Source organism: Athalia rosae, chromosome 7, assembly GCF_917208135.1.
Source record: "Athalia rosae chromosome 7, iyAthRosa1.1, whole genome shotgun sequence".
NCBI classification, from domain to species: Eukaryota; Metazoa; Arthropoda; class Insecta; order Hymenoptera; family Athaliidae; genus Athalia; species Athalia rosae.
In genome coordinates this window covers 12,823,669-12,845,151 of record NC_064032.1, presented here as the reverse complement: position 1 = coordinate 12,845,151, position 21,483 = coordinate 12,823,669, and the positions used below count along the sequence as shown (strand labels likewise).

Here is a 21,483-nt window from a genome sequence, read left to right as displayed (position 1 = left end):
GTTCGTTAAATTTATTGAAAGAAATTTGAATCTCGTATTCTCGTCTTTTATTTATTTTGAGGTGCGGGTTACGAGATCGATGTGAAAATGTATCGAGCTTTTGGCAAAAAGTTGGAAGCTCCTTTTCGCGAAAGTACCGAGATTTGCAAAGCTTCCAATTCTTCTGGTACGCATCGTCGCACGTCGATCAACCCCTCTGTCTCTATTTTTTTCCCCCTCCTTAGCGCTCGGAGTATAAAAATGCACGATTTAATAGTCTGTTGAAGGTGTGCAACTTCGCGAGGAAGGAAGAGGAACTTGACGTGGTTACAGAAGTGGAAGAAAAAGAAAAAAAAAAAAAAAGGAAAAAGGAAAAAGGATAGAAAAAGCCAAATCAAAGAATAAGAAGAAGAAGAAGAAGAAGCAAAAGCACCGTCGTTCTCACGGCTGATATTCAGCCGGTGGTGGCAGGAGTTGTTTATCTAGGATCTTGCCACTGTAATTGCCATCTCCGTGGAGTCTAGCGACCATAGAAAGAGCAAAGCGTCCCTTCTGCCCAGCTCCGGCTCTATTCCTCCTGCAGTCATTAAGTTCTGCCGGAGATGTTGCGGCCGCGTGGCAACTATGGTGGTGGTTTTCAACCATAACCAACGGTGAACACCATGGTTTTACCCATTTTTTCATCGTCGGACACCAGAACAACATCCGACGAGAGATTCCCTATTCGTCATAGAGGTAAATAATTTTTCATTCGCACGCCAATTTCGAGGAATCTCAGATTATCTTTTCGTTTGTTTTATCGTTATCCTTGTGTTCTAGCGATCGGCGACCTTCGTGTTCCGAAATGGGCTATTTTTTCCTTTTTTTCTTCTCTTTCAAAATACTTACAGGGACACCCGATACGTGGAGCACGTGTAAGTTATTCGAGTGAAATAATTGCGAATCGGCGGCAGGTAGCAGGGACCGCGGGGTGATAAAGTTTCGCTTTGTTTTTTTTTAAAGTTTGAATGAAAACATAGCGAGAATTCTTTCGCGAACTAAAAACTAGGCGTCTATCGGTATTCCAGGCGTTTATCAACGCAAATATGTATAGGTAAACCGATATGCATGTATACGCTTATTCAAGTGAGACATGTACTGTAAGAGACACGTAGAGAGATATACTCGTCATGCAAATCAGTTTTACCTTCACATTATAATAATGTTGACGATACCCGTCTGCATGAGGATTGATAACCGCGATTTGTGAAAAGAAACAAGATACAACAAAAAGATGTAGAGACAAACAAGAGCAACAAAAAAAGATCCAATTAAGTGGCATAGATGTATTTTATTTTTTATGATAATAACGTTTTTTTACGACTTTTCGTATTTTAAAACCGTTAGAAAGTACATCCGGTATTTTCCATTTATGAATATAATATTTTATCGAATAACGTTACGCCTTTTATTGCGTACAGGGTGTCTCGTTTGTAGAGATTCATTCGCCGAAGATTCGCTTTATTTTAGAAAAAATCTCAAGTGTTTTGGTCTCTCGGTACTCAAGTGCGCAATACGATTTACCATTTGGTGTATGCCATTTTGTTCTGCTCTCATATTTTCGAGTTACGTCATGTAACGCAGTACGAATAATTCGAATACACGTATTATAAGTGAAACGAAAATAGTGGCTCTATGGTGCTCGCGAAGAACATATTGTTTGAAGACGTGAGAATATTATTAATCCAAATGATCTACACGCTAGATCCTGATAATCGATTCTTTTAAATTCCGTCAGTGCTGGATTGTTCATTTTTATTTTTCGTTTTCTCAATACTTTCAGACAATTTTTTCTCTTCACTTTTCGATCTCACATACATACTTTGGAATATTTATAATACGAAAAATACCACGAACGCTACAGAATGTTTCCTGGTCTCTCAGGCGTAGAAATTTCGGTTCAATCTATGGTTCAAGATTCATCTTTGAACCTGTAAATATTTAAGCTATGGTCTATCATCGATTTGAAGATTGGGCGTCAATAACAAGGGGAATAAAAGTATAAATAATGTTTCTTTTTCTTCGGTATCATTATTAATGACGTAAAAAAAAATATAAATATGTATCAACGATGTACGTACGTAATATGGTAGTTCAATCGGTTTTTTTTTTTGTTATTTCTTTTTTTCGATTCAAGTTTTTACCCCTATTCAATTCTATTCAGATATTCGTCTCGTATACATATATTTATGGAAATCAGAGAAGAAATAGAACCGCAACCTGATTGAATGAGAAAAATTTCTTATTTTATTTCTAAAAAAAAAAACAAGCGCATAAAAGAAATGGATAAGTTATAAAATTGACAATCTCAATTCAACTTTAATATAAGAATTCAATGTTAAAGAAAAGAAAAGAATAATAGCAAAGAAACTTTCTCGGTGAAGAAACTTCTAGCCTCATACGTGTTTAGCTTAACATTATTTAACGCGATAAAGTTATTTACCATCGGTCTAATTCTAGTTACGAAAAATAACCGCAAAGACAAACCGCCGTATGTTCGGTTGAAAATTCATTTTTCATACTTTCCATCATTTATTTTACAAAAAAAAAAAAAAAAATTCCAACGCTCAAGTTTTTCTTCGCCGTCAGCAAAGACACGACCATTTCGTTCTAGATACCTCATACTCTTTTTCTTCTAGTTTTTTTTCTATCCATACACTTGCATCCTCGAACACGCGCTAGTATATTCCGGAAACCCCATGAGAGAAACCCTCCATATCTTATAAAAAGCCATACCTGGTCTACGGAACTAAATCCGGTTAGTTTCGGGTCTCATTGTTTATAACACGTGCACGTACCCATGTGTATACAGGCAGATGGAAGCACGGTTTTAAAAAAGTAGAAAAAAAAAATAGAATAGAATGATAAAAAATAGAATGAAAATAAAATGGCTGCGCGGGTGTTTGCAGATAGCTTATATCGTATACTTATATATACATAGGATACATGATACGTTGAGATTTAGTTTTTTCTTTTTGGTGTTTCAGGGGTTTTTTCTGTTTTACTTTTTCCTACAAACCGCGGAAAACTCATCCGTCACAGATCCGATACTGTATATACATATATATTCCAATGAAGAAAAATAGAAAAAGGAAATAAAATCGAATCCAAAATGACTGGGTAAATAATTAAATGATTAAATAATCAAATGGATTAATCGTCGATAAAATTATTAACCATTTAAATGATTGAAATATTAATATTCCGTTTACACGTTGACGCAGAATTGTAACGGCGATTACATTATACATTCGTATGTATACATATGCCTACATGTATGTTCAGTTATCATACGAGCTGTATATTAACTATACGGTAAATTTTATTAGGTATGTAATACATACATGTATAAATTGCTGCACTAACGGGGGATTGCACACCGCAATAATTCTGATTATCATCACACAGGCGTACATGTAATGTAATGATATGTATTTAAATTATATGTATGTATAATATACATATGTTTATACACCGCGATTAGTCATATATATATAATTTATATACATAGTCTGCGATGAATCACAATAATTACCAATACAAACGCACATACATACTATGGTGGTTTGTATTTCAAACGTTATTATCATCATCGTCATTACATCATTAAATTAATAACAATCAGTAAGTTAGAAAACATTAATAACCAAAAGATGAAATCTGTTAAATCGGCTTGTACATATATACTTATACATACATTCAGCTGATGACAATTATACCAAGAATTCAGTGATCTCGACGAGCGAGTGTATTGTGATCGATATCTTAGGGGCAACGTTTTGCGGAAGTTATAAGAGAAGAAAAAATGGAAAAAAATTTATTAAAACTAAGAAATGGCGGCTGAAGAGCTCTTGTCGTATAAAAAATTCCAATGCCTTTTTAACGTACGTTATATCGCAACCGTTGCGGAAGTGTTAACATATATACGTGTACACGTATATATATATATATATAAATTCTATTGGTACATATTCGTATATATATATTATGCATGTGTGAGGTAGTTGGAAAGCTAAAATCTATCGTACGTGTTCTAGCATTTATTAGCTTTTAAATATGGGGCGTGCAGATTTCTATGCAAAAGTTGCGCTCGTATCTAGGAGAACTATATGTATGTTATGTGTACAAAGATACATGAATATGCGTCAAATATTTTGCATAATGCATATAATATATAATTACATACATGTATAATGTATATATATTTATGTATATCTCAAAAACGTTTCGTAATAATCAAATGTCAAAGTCACAAAACGGATATCTGGTTTAGAAATAAAAAAAAAAAGAAATTAAAAAACGGAAATCGAAGGCAAAGAAAAAAATTTGCACAAATATCAACGGGACCGAATCTATACATAAATGTCCCCGAATATATTTATTTTCGCGAAGGTTCCTCATCAGCGAGTAAAACAAGAAAAAAAAATTATATATAATATATTTACCGCACTGACAAGATACCTCGTAGATAGATGTATTAGAATATTCTGTGTATATTCCAGATACATTAATATAATATTCGCGAATAACTTTTGACGCGTTTTCAGAAGACAAAAAAAGAAACGATTTTTCTCGCCTCTCATATTCTCGTGCGTTGTAAAATCGTGCGGGGAAGATTTTTATATCAATTATAATAATAATTCTTCATAATATGTACTTCATATTGCGGTATTCGCAATTCTAACACTCTTCACACATAGCGTACGCAAGATTATGACGCTCTGATTATTTTTCTTATAATTTTATATCACGTGTTCACCGTACATAGTGTTGTACACGTACAGCGTGTATTTTTCGTTGAGATTTTTCGCACGTAAGAAACGGGAAATGGGGAATCTCCTCCTAGTTCATTGTAATATGCACGCGAGTATGTGTATGTACTTTCCTATTACTTACATATATGTATGTACACATATCTACATTGTACACGTATTCCAGTGGTATACGATAACGCATGATTCTTTTTTCTTTTACTTTTTCTTTTTTATGGGCTGGATGTGATAATTTTTTATATTCTTTTCTTTAAATTAACCATACCCCATTATACGAATGAATTAATTGAATATCGTTGTCGCCTGCATATAGAATCGGACAATGAACATAGGTATAATATTATCGTATAGATATTATGTTAATTAATTACATTATAATTATTAATTATTAATTTTCAATCATCGATTTTTCTGCCGCGCTTTTGCGAGATGTTTATTATGCATGCTTATATATGATGATGAATTAATTATTCTCTTATGGTTTGCTGCAGGTATTATGAGTGAAAGCCGTGAAACAGGAAAAACGACGCTGGGTATCTTATAGAAAGGTACTATTTTAAGATGAGATTATAAAGAGATTAGCCAAACTCTTCCTGATATAATATCCTTCAGTTCCAGGTCGTTTTGGATCATCGGATATCAAGGCACGTAGTGACTGAAAGGTGCGCCTAAGGATGACGAAGAACGACAGGAAAAAATATACACAGATCCGGTAATGACCTCGGCATTTGCGATTTTTTAAACTAATTCGAAATAGATTCTAACAAAAATTTCTCACTTTTTCTCGAAAAAATCTAATTTTTTTACGTATACATAATTTAAAAGTCGGCAAATTACTCTACACCGTCATAATAGAACGACGCCATCATACAGCCTGCTTAGATTAGAATTATTTTAATTAGTCGAATAAATTTGAGGAAAAAGAAAGGAAATGGAAGGAATAATGAATAAAAATGAAATGTATGGGGATACAATTTTTGATTGTTCAAAAACTGCATTGCTTTGCGAAGATATCAAATTTGACGAGATGGGTTTTCTATGAATACGCTTTTCATTATGTGTAGAGACGTAGGTAATTATTTTATTCATTGAATTATTAAAGATTTAAATTAATTAGCTAGATTATAAATATATTGTATCCACTAGTATCGAGTTGGGTAACGTTGGAAACACATAAATAAACTAATTGAAGTATATATACATATGTAGCGCGATGCTATCGATATAACATAGACGCAGAATAATAATAGGCACATGGAGAGATAGAATAAATTGATATAATTTTCTGACTTTTTTCCAAATTCATGTATTATATAAATGCATACGTATACATGCACATTTATATTTCGTTAAAGGCAGTATACATGTATATCCGGAGTATAGCTTTAATTTTTTTATCTACTTTTTTTAAGATGAAACTTTCATCATTGTCAGAACATATTTGAATTTTAGACATTCAAAGGATTTCAAACTCTCTCGTTGGAAAAAAAAATCAACAGTCCAATAAAACCAAGGTAGAAATAAATAAATAAATAAATAAATAAATAAATAAATAAATAAATAAAATAGACCGTGCATTATTTCAAAATTAACTATTTTATAGTTGGAATCTATTTACCTTGATTTGAACGACCATCAAATTTATAGTTGCAGATAATCCACGTTCTATTTTAACCACGGTGAAGGAGAAAAAATTGTTCAAATGTATAAATTTAATGCACGTGTAATTTAAATATGCGCTCTGCAGAGAAAGCGTGATAATATTGTACGTTATTCAAAAATTATTATTATTATTATTGTATAATATGATTGTTCTTAGTCCTTTTGTGATAAATTAGTAACGGTCTTCGAATAAGTTCTTGTATAAAGTTATCATCAGAAAAATCGTTTCACGTGACTGCAGTGTAATTAATGTGTATATATGTGCGTGAATCGATTTGAAATTTTTTATTTTTTCAAAATTTAACGGATACTTATTTATCAACACGTTTTGCCGTTAAAAATACTTTTTTTTTTCTCTTTAAATACCGTATACACCCGAGCGTACTATAAGTTTATTCGTACACGTACAAACAAATATATGATAACGCTTTGAAAATTCGAAAATTCAAATATTCAACTTGTTATCAAGTCTCTTTTTAAATGATTAACTTTTGTGTTCAGTTAGCAATTAGATGGATAAAATTTACATGTAACAAAACTTTTAATTGTTTTCGTCTGACTACATAGGATCGCCTCTATATCTCAGACGCAACGAATATCGTCGCACGCTCGCGATTCTACGCGTACTGAAACTGAAGAACTGAAGTAACGAACTCCTCTCAATACTTCGTAAAGAACGTCACCGCCGCTTCTTCTTCCTCCACCGCCACAGCCGTTGCTGCTGCGTCGTCGCATAGGCAGTGAACCGATCGCTATAAAACGTATAAAACAGAGGAGGGAACCTAGAGGTAGCCGTCACGACGCCTAGCGCCGCGGCACCTGCGGACTACGACGCTATACCTGATACCAATTCCTACCTAATCATGACTGTAGGTGAGTTTATAGTATAAAGAAAGAGGGATAAGTATGTATCAGAAGAAAAATCAAAGTCTTGAAAGATTGTTAAAAATTGTCATCGAATTTCGTTTGATTATACACACGCCTACTAAAACGTTGATTTTTCTAGTATACATTTATTTTCTTTCACCTTTTATTACATGTCGTTTATGCAGTTGTTTATTTTAATTTTTATTTATTGTACCGAGCCGAGCGTAATATGAATATTACAGTAATTATTGTTACAACCACACATATATTATAACTATATACTGTGTTTATAATCAACGCGTTAATTTACGCGCATTAATTATTTAATACAACCTAATCTAGCCTCCATATTATATATATAGTATGTATACGAGTGTACTGTATATATATCTCTATATACGTTTGATAATTATTACCTTAGGTATACACACGTATACTACATGTCTATATATTTAATCTGTTTCAAAACTCTGCGTTGACACTTGAAATTTTATTCGCGATATTATACATATACCTATGTATATGCACAGTGGGTTTGACATGTATAATTATGATTACATATGCAAGATTCCGTGCCAATTTGACCTGCTGTCGAGTGGGTATAATGTTTCCCTATCGCCATTTTGTTATTTTAGTTTTTTTTTCTTCCTACATTTGGTTGGAATTTTTTATTGGGATGTAAAAAATTAATTGATGAAAAAATCAATCACCTCCTATACACCAGCAGATTAGTAATTGTTCGTTGGTTCCTCTTTTCGTTTCCTTTAATTTTAAATTCTGTGAATATTTGAATATTTTTAATGTAAATTTTGTCTCTCTCTCTTTTTTTTAACCATTTTTGTATTTTTTGTGCAATCCAGTCGTGTGCTCTACCTGCGAGTTCCGTTGATACATACTTTGCACATATCAGCTTTACCAATCGCGTATAATTCAATTTTTGTGATTTAAATAATTCATCAATTATTATTCTGTCAATTGAAAATTTTAGTCTTCTCTCATTTGGAATTTTTATCTTTTCTTGTTTCAATTTAATTGTATCTCATCAATACGATACGATTACATATATTTATGAAAGAGTCTTCCATTTTGTTTTTATCTATAATCTGCCTATAGTATTAAACTAGAATGGAACGCAGCATCAATACTTTATGATTTCAAGAACAATCATTTCTTCAATTAATGTTGGAAAAATTTTTTAAAAGAAAAAAAAGTAGGAGCGGTTGTTAGATTATGCGGAAACAGAGAGAAAACGTGCGGTAGGCTAGGCCCGTGCTGCAGTAAAACGCAAGTCCAAACAGTAAAGTAGTTCTGAATCGACCCCTCCTGATGAAATTGACCCTGCAAATTGACAAGGTCTTCTGACCGGCTAAAAGCTCATGCCCTGCTTCACCGATGTTAACACATATTATATAAATACATATATACCTATAGTAGATATATACAGTAAATATATACAAGTATGTATACTATATTGTCCCATATATCTAGTTTTACGATGTCATGTACACGTGTACATAAGCAGCTACTGCTGGAGGAAATCGTTCCAAGGAAGTGAAAATTGCCAGAACGACAATAATAATAATTACTATTACCAGTATGAATCAACTATATGTGATTCACTATTTCAAGATTCATACAGACCAGATCTGAGATGCCTAGATCGTGATGAAACGATGATGAGAATTTTCAGAATGCACTCGAACGAGGCGAAACAGAATAACCTACAGAATTTATATTCCATTAGAGGACCGCCATTGTGTTTTTTCTTTTTCTTCTTCAAATGCCACTGTAAAATTACGTACGTACAAAGAAATCTGAATTTTGTGAAACACAAAATTCATTAAATTCGATTGTTAGAAGATTTTCAGCATCCGTATTTAAGAATAGACTAACTACTTTTTTCGGTATTGTCACCATTGTCATTATTCTGATTTTTATTCCCTGTACTCGTTTTTTTATTTCAATCTTTTCTTTTTCTTTTCATTGTTCATACCAGAGTTCGGTCGCACCTGCAACGAGGTCACCTTCACTTCTTTTTAAAAACCTACCTGTAACTATCCTTTGGGACTTGTAGTATAATTCTTTTAGAATTTATACAAATTTCCAATTTTTCTTTCTTTGGTAAAACAAAAAAAGAGAAGAAGAAACAGAGGAGAAGAAAAAGAAAAACGACAAGATGATACATTGAAAATATGAAAATGCGTAGGCTGTATTTGTATAAATATATGCCATATAATGTCGACGTGACGAAAATTCGCGTGATGCAAATTTTATGTAAATAATTTGATATTTTTCACCGCGTTTACATTATAATATACATTTCATGAGGGCGTTCCACTGTACCTATATAACAGCTCAGAATGAACAGAATGAACAAAAAAATCTGCCTCTCAAAAGTTTTTGACTTTAAAAACATTTTTTTTTTTTTTTTCAAGTTTTTTGGGTTTCACGAAATTTAAGAATCACAGTCGGAAATTTTATATCATTGATGAGTTTGATATTCTTTTAATCGTTCTATTTTTGAGATGAAAATTTCCTGATCCGAAGAAAAAAACCTGTACATTTATAATAGTATTAATTCAAAATATTTATTTTTGAATATTTATACACTATATGATTTTATTTCAATCGATCATCATTTTCAAAGACTTTCGTGCAGATATAGATCATAATTATACAATAATAACACGAAAATTACGTAACATACGTATGAAAATATATATACTCAGGTACCTATTATTTGAAAGTACATATCTTTTGTGTATAAATATTATTATATTTAGACAGCCATCGCATAATTCATCGATGCTCAATTATAGATTATTATTTCTGGAGTTAAATAATTATTCTTGTATAATGCACTGATAGTCAATTTTAATTTAATCAGTTGGTTGGATTTAGAAAATCAAATTGACCGTTAAGTTATTAAACGACCGAAAATATCTTTCAGTTTTTCTTTTCTCTTTTCTGTTTTATTCATTTGAATTGATTTTTTCTTCAATTGTGTGAATTATCAGAAAGAGATTTAAAAAATTTCGATTCAAACGTTCTTGGAATATCGTAAGTAAAATATAACACACGAATTATAGCACAGGTAGGATGTATGCATATGAAGAAGGGTTAATATTATGATATGAAAATTTAAAAATAGCTAAATAAACTGAAATTAATTTCAAGGGGGCCTATAATATCCGATAGGTAAAAAGTCATGTACGCAGATACCTATGTATAAAGTACATGTTATGTATATATACATGAATATCGTAACCACGTAGTCCCTGTATGATGGGATATCCGTTATCTATATTTATCTATCTATATAATCAATATAGGATAAAGGATGCCGTATCTCAATTAAACTTCTTCACCGATAATTACATATGATAATATAACATATATTTGTAAGTGAATAGAAAAAAAACGAAGGCAAATAGACGCTGAAATTGAATTATGAATCATCTGGAATTGAAATATAAAGATGAAGAAAAATCCTTGTTTCCATAGTCGCGTTATACTCATCGGTATTTTGAATTTGAATTTCTTTCCTTTTATATTTATTTCTTTCTTTCTATGTATTTTATCACGTGAACATGTGGCGTACACGTACCCTTAATGTACTGTAAGTATGTATAGTATACCGCGGTGCACCTGATCATACTTACTTTCAAGTATATATATATGTACATACATAGCTATATACTTTCGTGTAATAATATAGTTATAATTAAATTTGTGCACAGAGAGTTTTGGAAAAGTGGTATCACTTTTAATTAATGCCGATACTTCATGGATTCTTCGAATACAACTATATTGGCAAGTTTTAAAAAATTGCTCGGTTCTATATGCGTTCACAATTAATATGCGTACATGTTTACATCCGTACAAAAATGATTGATCATGTAGTTCGCATAAGAATAATCTAACAGTAAAAATTGCTGAGAAAAAAGTTAACGGTTTGCACAATTTTTCTTCATAATTTTTGCAATCTATCAATTTCTTTTTTCTCCTCATCATGCTTTCATTGCGAATTAGATTCTATATTGATCAGATAATCATCCCTCCACCTGAGGAAACAGTGTCGTTAAACCTCAGCCGTCTTATTTTTGTCAAAGTTTTTTCTCTCTGCCTTCTTATTATATAGCACCTGATTGATGATTATTGTAAATCGATGTTACATTTGATCGATTCGTTCTTTTTTCGTTTTTTGATCACATAAACGGACGGTTAAATGTACAGCGCATCTATAAATTGGTGATATTTGTAAAAAATTATGTGTACCATGTATGCATACGTACATCGTGTTCATACGTATGCATGTATGATATGAGAATTTATGTAATAAAATCATGAACGAAAACTTTCCGTGAAAAATATCAAATCTCTACAATATATACATATGTATAAAACTAATTCGTTGAAAATTATATATTTTTGTGTTTTTCAATCCTAAATTGAGAAACAATAAAAATATAACTGTAGAGTCGTTTGCCTCTGGGTATAAATTATATATACCTACATAAAATGTGTTAAATATATACATATATTATACGTTTATTGGAACATTGATAATACACTATGCATACATAACATTTATCTCACAAGGTATATATAATGTAGTATGTATACATATATTTTTATATGTGGGTAAGCTTTGCTGACCTCAGATACTCGTCTGCATATTTCAGCAGTATAGGTGAACGAGCTAGGTATTTCATAAAATAAAATAGTGGAGAATTTTTGAATTCATTAGCGTCAAAGATCCAAATATAACTGGAGGAAAACGCTTAAAGCTAGGCGGTTTTCTAACACAAAATAATAGATTAAACTTTCTATATCAGTTTTAGTATGTAAAAGGTGTATAGATAATACATTATAACATGCTTTCAGTCATAAGTAAAGTAGAAGTAATTAAGAGAACGAGATGATTTTAGTTTTTCGAAGGCCAGCGTATTTCACGTATATCAGTGGAAACGTTAGAAATGAGTCCAAAAAGACTTCACAAAGAAGTAGAAAAATGAGAATACAGAACATTATTCAATTTCTTTTCCTTTTTCTTTCAATCGATTCTTATTGATAATGTAATGTTTGTACATTTACGCGGGTCAATTTATTTCTTTTATTTATTATTTATATATATTTTTTTGTTTCCTTCATATTTTCATTTAAATCTGTGAATTTATTGTTGCAGCAAACGCTTGCGTCAGGAGGAGACATACTTTTGTGCGGACAGACAATAAATAACACATCAATAAACATTGCACGTCACATTTTTGTGCATGGAATATAATTGTGCTATAGCGGTATAAAACGATGTACAGGTATGTGATTGATCCTCAATTTTTATTCTTACGTTTCAAATTCCTTATTTATTGCCCTCGAACTGTAATGTCTGTATTTCGATTTTTTTCAGAAAAACTGCAGCATGTACTTGGAATAAATTTGTCACCGTCAGCTGGCTATAGGTAATGATATATCGCCATATAATATATGATACATCAAAATTTGAACAACTTGAGATTCAAATTTATATAATATATATATTTATATAAAAACATATCTATATGTTATTATACATGTGCATTCTACGAATCCGGAAAAGGTGCGGTGTTTCATTTATAAAAAATATATGACTATAAATTACGCTTGGTCGGTTATAAATATTCGATATTGTATGAACTGAAATTCAACTAATTCTCTTCAGAATTTACGGGGCCAAAATTTAACCGGAAGTTCAAACAATCGGTTGCTAATTATGATATTTTTTAGTTCGTTTCAGTATGAGGGTCTCGGAGGGTACCACATAACTCTTCAATCTAGACGGTCCCAATTTTTACATACGGCGAATGGACGTGCAAGAAAATCTAATTGTAAGTAAAAGAAAAGAAGGACCGAAATCAGGCGCAAGTTACAAGAAGTATAAGCGGCAGGGGCACCGTTCGGTTGGGCCCTCTTACGGACCTCCCGTTGCCCAGGGGCCCATGGAAGCGATTCAATATGGCAGGTGCGCCCCTCCCTCTTTTTCCTCTTTCTCTCCCTCTTTGCCCCGGACTCCACATTTCACCTCCTTCGCACTGACCGCCGCGCTGCGAAGTTGCAGCGCACCTTATTATAACAACTAAGAAGAGAAAGAAGAAGAAGAAGAAGAAGAATGAGAATGAGAATGAGAATGAGAAGTATAGTTTGAGAAAAAAAAAGAATTGAAGAATAATTTGTAATCCTTTATCAAAAAAATCTACTATAGCTAACAAGAAAAGGAATGTAGCATTTCTTTTGTATCAGGTAAAATTTTCAATGGGATTCAAATAACGGCAGTCAATTTATGTTATAAACTTCAGGTTGCAATGAAGAATGTCTAATCCCATAAGAATGAGCGAAACAAAAGGAAATATATCCAGTTATTCCTGCAGGTGCAAAAATTCATTTTTCACGTTACCAATACTAAGAATTTTTATAAATGTTTATATTCAAATTATTTACCTTTTATTTGCAGTGCGGAGTCATGAGCAACAAAACTCAGTCGCCTGGATTGATCATGACTGAATTTTAGATCCTCATTCGTTTCCTCCTTGATGCATATGGACTGCAGATATAAGAATCAGAGTTTGACGTTGAAGCAAGAAAAAACTATTGCGAAGAATCACGTAATGATGATCTCAAATAGATTTTCTTCTCATCACATGATTATTTAAAACATTTTGCACTTGTTTTGGTATTTTTTTTTTAGCGTTTGTTATATCGGTGTCATTTCTACCGCATGACTGAACTCATGGTTTAACCGTTTGGTTTTTTTTTTTAAATTTAAAACAACTACACCGTTCACCACACGAAAATTATTTTGCCGTTTCAAAATCTGCGGTATAAAAAACAAAAAAATGAAAACATATATCTAGTTTGCAAGGTATTTTATAAGGTATCTATATTATACTCTAACCGTTCTCCCGACGCGGTGCTTTTTATTTTATTTATTTATTCTTTTATTATTATCTCTTACTGGTTTTGATCCATGTCTTACATGAACATATATTTGTATAACCAAAATGTGCGTTATAAAAAAAATGTTGATGTAAAGAACAGTATATTAACTTTGAAAAACTTCAGGGTATCATTATCACGGGCAACGAGTAGAGCGTGGCAGAGCTAACAGTCAAGCAAAACTTGCTCGAGCTGTTGAACACCGAGTGTATACTCGCCACAGCAACATAACTGGACACCGGATTTCATGGTAGTGGGGAGGAGGTCTCTACTGAATAAGAGAAAGAGACCAACGACGACTGCATATAGGTATATATGTAAGTTAAAAATCCTACGTTTTATGTACCGATGGAAGGGATATTATTGTTGCAGTGTTAGTACTATTTCTTACATCTCCATGTTATGGGGAACTATCTTAGACAATCAAGATCATGACAACGACGACGACGATGATGATGATTACGAGTTTAAAACAGGAGACGGAAAGTAGGCGTAGGTGGAAACAACATATACGTGGGTACGTAGATGTATGCATGTAAGGTTCATAATGAGTGCATGGGTTTTTATTGTGGGAAATCAGCGTGAAAAATATTATATGGTACCAGTCGCAGGGAAAGACAAGGACTTCTGGTATTGCATTTCACTATAACTGCAGGGAAACACAGTTTAGAGCAAAATTTTCAATGGGTAAAACATTCACAGAGATCAAAAATTATTTTTTATTCGATTTATAACAATCATCAATACAATTTGGATGAATTTCAGCAATTCATTATTCAAGATTTAAAAAGACATTCCGCAATCTGATGTTTATAAACAATTACTATCCCAAATAAAAAATAATATTCCTAACTTGAAAATAGATTTTTTTTATACTTGTGTCTACATCACCAAAAACGATAATAATTAGTTAATGTCTGCAATTTGAATTAGAATCTTTTTTCTATTTATCATAAGAAGAAAGACCACAAATAGCAAGAACAAAACTTCAAAAAATATAGTCTGCACGAACGTCTTTCTTCTGTTTATTTTTCTTGAATTATTTTTGTAGACAGTGCAAAATTGGCTTCCGAATTTAAACTTCGTATAGAAATCAAAAAACAACTAAGAAATTAACCTTATGAATTTATCATTCTTATGTTAGTGTTGTATTTTTTTTTTCTACTTATTCCTCTGATTTCTATCAGTAGACGGTTCACTAAAAACTTTGATATAAATCTGTACATATTACATATGTATGTATACTTATGTATGAACATTGCATGTACATGTAGTTGCGTCACAAAAATATTATCGTCAGAATTTGTTTCAGTCTCGTGCAGAGTAACGCGGGATGTGGAATGATGATCGTAATATCAGCTATAATAATCGTTATTAGTATTACGTAAAAAAAACCTCATGCAAATCTCTTCGAAGTTGAATACACCTAATGAAGGTATGGAAATAAAATTTTATACAAATGATTTATCGATTGAAATATTTTTCGCTATGTCTATGTCTCGGTCTATGTAGTTATTTTATTATTTTGATAGCAAAATATTCACAGAACTCGTTAAAAACTGGCTAGACGTATACGTACTCACATATGCGTACATGAATATTGCCCAATTGTTATGAAATTGGTAAAAATCTACGCGAAGATGGCATTGTTATTACAATGAAGAATGGAAATTACGTAGGCTAGGATAGGAGCAAAATAAAACTATAATTATTAATGCGATGAAAAAGAAATAACAATGATTTGATCTTATAACCAGGTATTACAACGTTTTATATAAATGTTTTATTGTATATTATATATAGGTATGAACCTACGTTTCTTTTGCTAGTGCAGAATTAAAGGGTATATAGAAGAAGGAATGCCATTAAGAATTATATGTATACACGTGTACAGAGTCGCGCAGTGCCGTTGAAACAATTTGTAATTACCTATTATTTTTTCGTTATCCATAATCGTCGCGATGCGACCCTGTGCACTGCACAGCAGTAAAATCACGTTGCTATTTGATCCCGGGGAATTTCTGTTGGTTTCTATACTTATACGTTTTTTTTTTTTTTTTTTTTAATTATTTTTTAAATGATTGAAATACACTGACAAAGTGAGGATAGTACTATTTTTAGTTTTGTACGTAAATAACAATTTTTAACCGTCATTTTTATTTTCCTTTTAATTGTCTGTTATAATTTTTTTTCAAAAACAATTATTAAGAGGATGTAGATATAGCAGACGGTTGTACGTTTGAGATAACAAATATATATAACGTTGTTTGTGACGAGTCAAATATTTTGAAGATGAATTGTTGCTTTCGACTTCATAAATGTGAATTGAGTTTTTATTGAAACGAGATAAATAAATTGTAGATAATAAATGTGTGTATCTCAACGTAAGGCGGAGTCATGAGCAATGAACGGGAGTTTCATTCCTCTACATAAATGCAGTGCAAAATTACATAATTCCATTTGAAATCGAGGTCAATCGCATTGCGTGACATCCATGCGATAGAATAGCTATGTGCTATATCAGCACACACGTCGGTATATACCTATATGTATAATGCATAGGTATGTTAGTCAGTCAGTAAAGCCTCTTTGAATGGTTTGAATCTCTGAATTATACAACTTTGGATGTCTTTTAAACATTTAAATTGTACCTGCTGTTACGCCACCTCACGTTAGTTTCGCATTTTATTTATAAATCAAAATCTGCAATGCGGAGGTGTAATTTACGAGAGTGTGTTAATACTCTTTCATTTATTTACTTATTCATTTTTGTTCTCCCCTATTTGTTTTCATTCAATTAATTTCACAAATTTCACCGTACAGCGATATTTTTTATTCAACTTTTATAATTAATAAAGTAATTAAGGCCAGAAAGATTAATTCGTCAGAAAAATTCATCTCTCTGGCAATGCAGATTTATAAGAGAATCGGAAAGAAATAACAAAAATCGTATACTGTACATCTACTTCTCCAAAAACGTTCGCTGAAATGTTATAAGAAAAAAAACATAATAATAAAGTAATGACAAAAAAATATTTGTACAGAGAGTGAGAAGCTTGGTATGAAGTGGTAAATAGACATGCTGACCTACGACTAGTTTCACCGCTCCATGTTTCTTTTTATTTTTTTATTCATTAATTTTTTTTCTATTTGTACCTAGGTCTGATTGTAGAAAACTAGATCCCATATACCTATCAGCAGAAGAGTGAACCTATAAAGAGCTCCAAGTAAAGGAGGATTGAAAAAAAAACGTTTCGATTAGGAGAAAGAATGTGTGCAGCATGCTGTTGCAAGTTACCTCACATCAAGCAGGTTGTCACTGATCATGATCGTGTCACTCGAAGATCACAAGCTTTTCTTCCTTTTTACGCTATATTTTTTGCTTCTTGTCTGATTTCTTCTTTTTACTTTTTATATCGTAGAAACCGTTACACTATATAAAGGAAGTTGAAACGCTTTCAGTTATGGGGAATGAAACGGTTTTTGAGTTAGTTTGAGTTACATTCCGAATCGAGCAGTAGACGTTAAATTATGTAAATTGCTGTGCATCTGAGATGATAGTACTGCGACAAAAAAAAAAATTACCAAACAAAAATTGATATGACGTCCGTATAAAAATTTTGAACTTACTGACGATGAGACTAATAATTCGGTTGTTTTAGTGTATATGCACGATGTGAACTTTTTCACTGTAATGTATATAGGTTTATGTATATTACCTACTTCGAGGAAGCTTGTTATACCGGAATTATGAATTAAAAAAGCAAAGAATGAAAAAAAGGAAAAAGAAAACGAAAAAAATTACCACGAGATATCTAAGTTGATCTTTTTAGTTTCGATTTACGTCATTATCGGGGTCGTATCTCATTATAAATCCTTAATATGTACTATACACTCATTATATCTGAGTTTTACTATAAAGTGTGCGTATGAATATAAAGCACATGAACGGTGCAATTAAATGTGTTAACCTAACGTGATCTTTTCGGACAAAAAGTAACGCCGTATGTAAGAAATTGTTTTTGTAACCGGTCCTCCTTGGATGATCGGCGTCATATACATAGCTGCGTCGTAATATATGACATACTACACGCTACTTTACATAGGTATACATGTGCTCAATACATAGGTATGAATATTATCAACATAAATGTAGGTACATATGTTACATATGTATAGGTACAGGGTATTATAATTACTCGATAATTATTTTGGATCTTGCAGACCGTGCTAAGGCGATTTTTTTTTTACCAAATACAATTACGCTTTCTTACAACGTATTTAGGTGGATATACATATATCTATAAAATATAATGCGAAGTGGGCGCAAAGTACAAGACACAAATTATGAACGTGGTGTAGACGTCTAAGGTAACGCAGATTATGTAGCTTCCTACGTGGGAGTGTTAAAAATATATGAGATTACATAAGGATGGAAATGTTTAGTCTTTGGGACATTTTTAGAAATATTTCGGTTGAAAAACGAGATGGGGATAAATTGTTGGTGATAAGATTTTGTTGGCTTCCTTGGTCTTCGCGGAGAATGTCACTTTGATACCTTTTAATATTATTTTACTAATTACCACGAATGGTTTCATGTCTGTATCGATTAGTTCGCTTTTTTAAGAGCCGCTCTAAAAATACTCGAGACCTTTTCAAACTTGGGAGAGATGAAAAAGTTGAAGGGATCAATATTGACGGATTCTTAAACTTATTAGCTCTGTTGAATATGTTATTAGTTTCTCATGGTTTCTTCCCTTTTTTTCAGGTAAAAGGAGAAAAAGTAGAGGCGGTAATGTTTCGAATATTGGCGAAGTCGAATTCCGTAACTAATCGAATAATCGAACGACTGCGAGCATCGCCATATCGTTTGGTTCAGGTCGATGTCGCCTATGACTTCCTCTGTTTGCCGCTGGCTCCATTGGTACGTGTTCTTCGCTCTCAGTGCTTGTGAAATCCTAAAATATCTCTGATAAATAATGTCAATCTAATAGCTAGACTCGTTTAGAACTCCCTATAAAAGATCCATACATTTCATGAATTCATAATTTTGCTCCAAAAATTTATTATATTCTCAAATTTGTTGACTCGAGGTTAGGGATGTCAACATACGATTTCCTCGTGCCCCGTTAATGGCGAACGATTTGACGTGCCAGACGCCAACGAATTATTTGAGGTGTATCCAACGTGTGTGAAATATTACAGTCGTGATTTTCTTATGTTCACAGATTTTGAGCCATGGGTCGTGTCATTCGCGCTCAGCGTAAGGGAGCTGGATCTGTGTTCCGCTCCCACACCAAAAGGAGAAAGGGAGCTCCAAAACTTCGTTCCCTCGATTATTCTGAACGTCATGGATACATTAAGGGTGTTGTCAAGGTATGTAACTGTAAATATTGCCGTTGCGAATTATGAAGACATTAGAATAGTTCGATTATCTGGTTCTTTAAGACTGCAAAACAATCCCTTTGAGGTTATAATCCTGTTTGTGTTACCATCAATGGCTGGGCAACGACATCACGACATAACACCTTATTGAATCAGTGTCATCTGGTTTATTTCGTACATGATGATTTCTAGTAATCCTACAACTGATTGTTAATGAAGTTGATCACACTAGAGGCTCTTTCTGAAGTTGATTATTGGATATGATCATTGGTTTGCTTGGAATTTGAAAACTTATTCGGCGTATATCATTGTTATTCTAATAGGATATCATCCATGACCCCGGCCGTGGTGCCCCGCTAGCCGTAGTACACTTCCGTGATCCTTACAAGTTCAAGACTCGCAAGGAACTGTTCATTGCTCCCGAGGGCATGTACACCGGCCAGTTTTTGTACTGTGGAAAGAAAGGTAAATCTATATCCTTCCATTTTTTCTCAAGTTCATGTAAAAACTACATTGAAACTCGTCAATCTACAAATCTTCACAAAATATCTGATATGATGAATTCTAGAATACCTACTTCCTAAGATTCTTGAGGAGTAACATCTAGAGGCTCTTTCTGAAGCGATTTTATGATCTTGTATAAAATCCTTTTGATTATCAACGACTATACTTATGAAACTACGTTTTTTCCTGCAGCTAATCTTCAGATTGGCAACGTTATGCCCGTGGGTACAATGCCTGAAGGTACGATTGTTTGCAATTTGGAAGAGAAGACTGGTGACCGAGGCCGGCTAGCTCGTGCTTCTGGCAACTACGCTACCGTCATTGCCCACAACCCCGACACTAAGAAGACTAGAGTAAAGCTGCCTTCTGGTGCAAAAAAAGTTATGCCCTCTAACAACAGAGCCATGGTCGGCATTGTTGCCGGTGGTGGTCGTATTGACAAACCCATCCTTAAGGCTGGACGTGCGTATCACAAGTACAAGGCCAAGAGGAACTGCTGGCCTAAGGTGAGAATTATGAGAGAATCTTTGAATATGTCAAGCAAGTGTTTCCATTGCTTTATAGATATTCCAATGATGGTATGACATTTGAAACCTGAACCACATTACTGTGTGGATCAAACATTGACTGAGATATTTCCCATGTATAGAATATTATTGTTATCGTTTGAAATACGGTTTGCGAATGTTCGGTACTAATATTTTTCTAGGTTCGTGGTGTGTCTATGAACCCCGTTGAACATCCCCACGGTGGTGGTAATCACCAGCATATTGGTAAGGCTTCGACTGTCAAGCGAGGAACCAGCGCTGGACGCAAGGTCGGTCTGATTGCTGCTCGTCGTACCGGTAGAATCAGAGGAGGAAAGACCGACACCAAGAAGGAGGATTAGACTAAACGCTGCTCGTCATTCAGGTGTAAATTATACAATAAATGAAAATAAAATGAAAATCATCAAAATTGTCGTCCGATGTTTTCGGATCCGCCGATGTCTTTAGAATATTTATGTTAAATTTTTAGGCTGTTTGATTCTCCGTCTGGAGTTCAGCATTAGTTCAGCCAATTTTGTTCCGCTATAAATCGGACTTGCGATGAAACGTGTATAAGATGGAAAATTTCCACAACTCTTCGTAAGTCCATGTCATCCGAATTTTTATAACTTCTTGCCACAGTAAAACGAATGATGAAAAAACATTCATTCAGCACAACTAATGAGTGGCCCGCTCGTTCCTAAAATCGAGACTAAATTGATAAGAGAATAAGACATTTTTTTTTCAATCTGAACTAGCCGCGCTCAATATTCGTC

The 21,483-nt window shown here is 33.0% G+C and overlaps 2 protein-coding genes and 1 long non-coding RNA gene across 6 annotated transcripts in view; 2 read left to right on the top strand and 1 right to left on the bottom strand.

The window, feature by feature from the left end:
* LOC105688079 (rho GTPase-activating protein gacZ) overlaps window positions 1-13,935 on the bottom strand; it is a 30,284-nt gene extending 16,349 nt beyond the window's left edge. The window contains exon 1 of one of the 2 annotated variants that reach the window (XM_012404117.4): window positions 13,797-13,935. The gene's annotated coding sequence lies outside the window, so the exon portion shown is untranslated. Of the gene's footprint in view, window positions 1-6,408; window positions 7,072-13,796 lie in introns of those variants that run through there. The other variant, XM_012404116.4, reaches the window with a different exon arrangement.
* The window catches only part of LOC105688081, a 32,579-nt gene extending 14,020 nt beyond the window's left edge, over window positions 1-18,559 (top strand). Inside the window, exons 2-14 of one of the 3 annotated variants that reach the window (XR_007279694.1) lie at window positions 257-714; window positions 5,282-5,338; window positions 5,403-5,502; window positions 7,020-7,325; window positions 12,508-12,637; window positions 12,730-12,781; window positions 13,086-13,726; window positions 13,810-13,960; window positions 14,418-14,600; window positions 14,664-14,808; window positions 15,604-15,726; window positions 15,824-16,048; window positions 17,452-18,559. This is a non-coding gene — a long non-coding RNA (uncharacterized LOC105688081). Of the gene's footprint in view, window positions 1-256; window positions 715-5,281; window positions 5,339-5,402; window positions 5,503-7,019; window positions 7,326-12,507; window positions 12,638-12,729; window positions 12,782-13,085; window positions 13,727-13,809; window positions 13,961-14,417; window positions 14,601-14,663; window positions 14,809-15,603; window positions 15,727-15,823; window positions 16,049-17,451 lie in introns of those variants that run through there. The other 2 variants (XR_007279695.1, XR_007279693.1) reach the window with 2 other exon arrangements.
* Window positions 18,560-19,059: 500 nt separating this feature from the next.
* Window positions 19,060-21,137, top strand: LOC105688080 (60S ribosomal protein L8). Its single transcript, XM_012404119.3, has 5 exons — window positions 19,060-19,215; window positions 19,520-19,667; window positions 20,000-20,141; window positions 20,373-20,686; window positions 20,890-21,137. The coding sequence occupies exons 2-5, from the start codon at window positions 19,530-19,532 to the stop codon at window positions 21,067-21,069; spliced, it is 774 nt and encodes a 257-aa protein (XP_012259542.1). The 5' UTR covers window positions 19,060-19,215; window positions 19,520-19,529; the 3' UTR covers window positions 21,070-21,137.
* The last annotated feature ends 346 nt before the right edge of the window (window positions 21,138-21,483 follow it).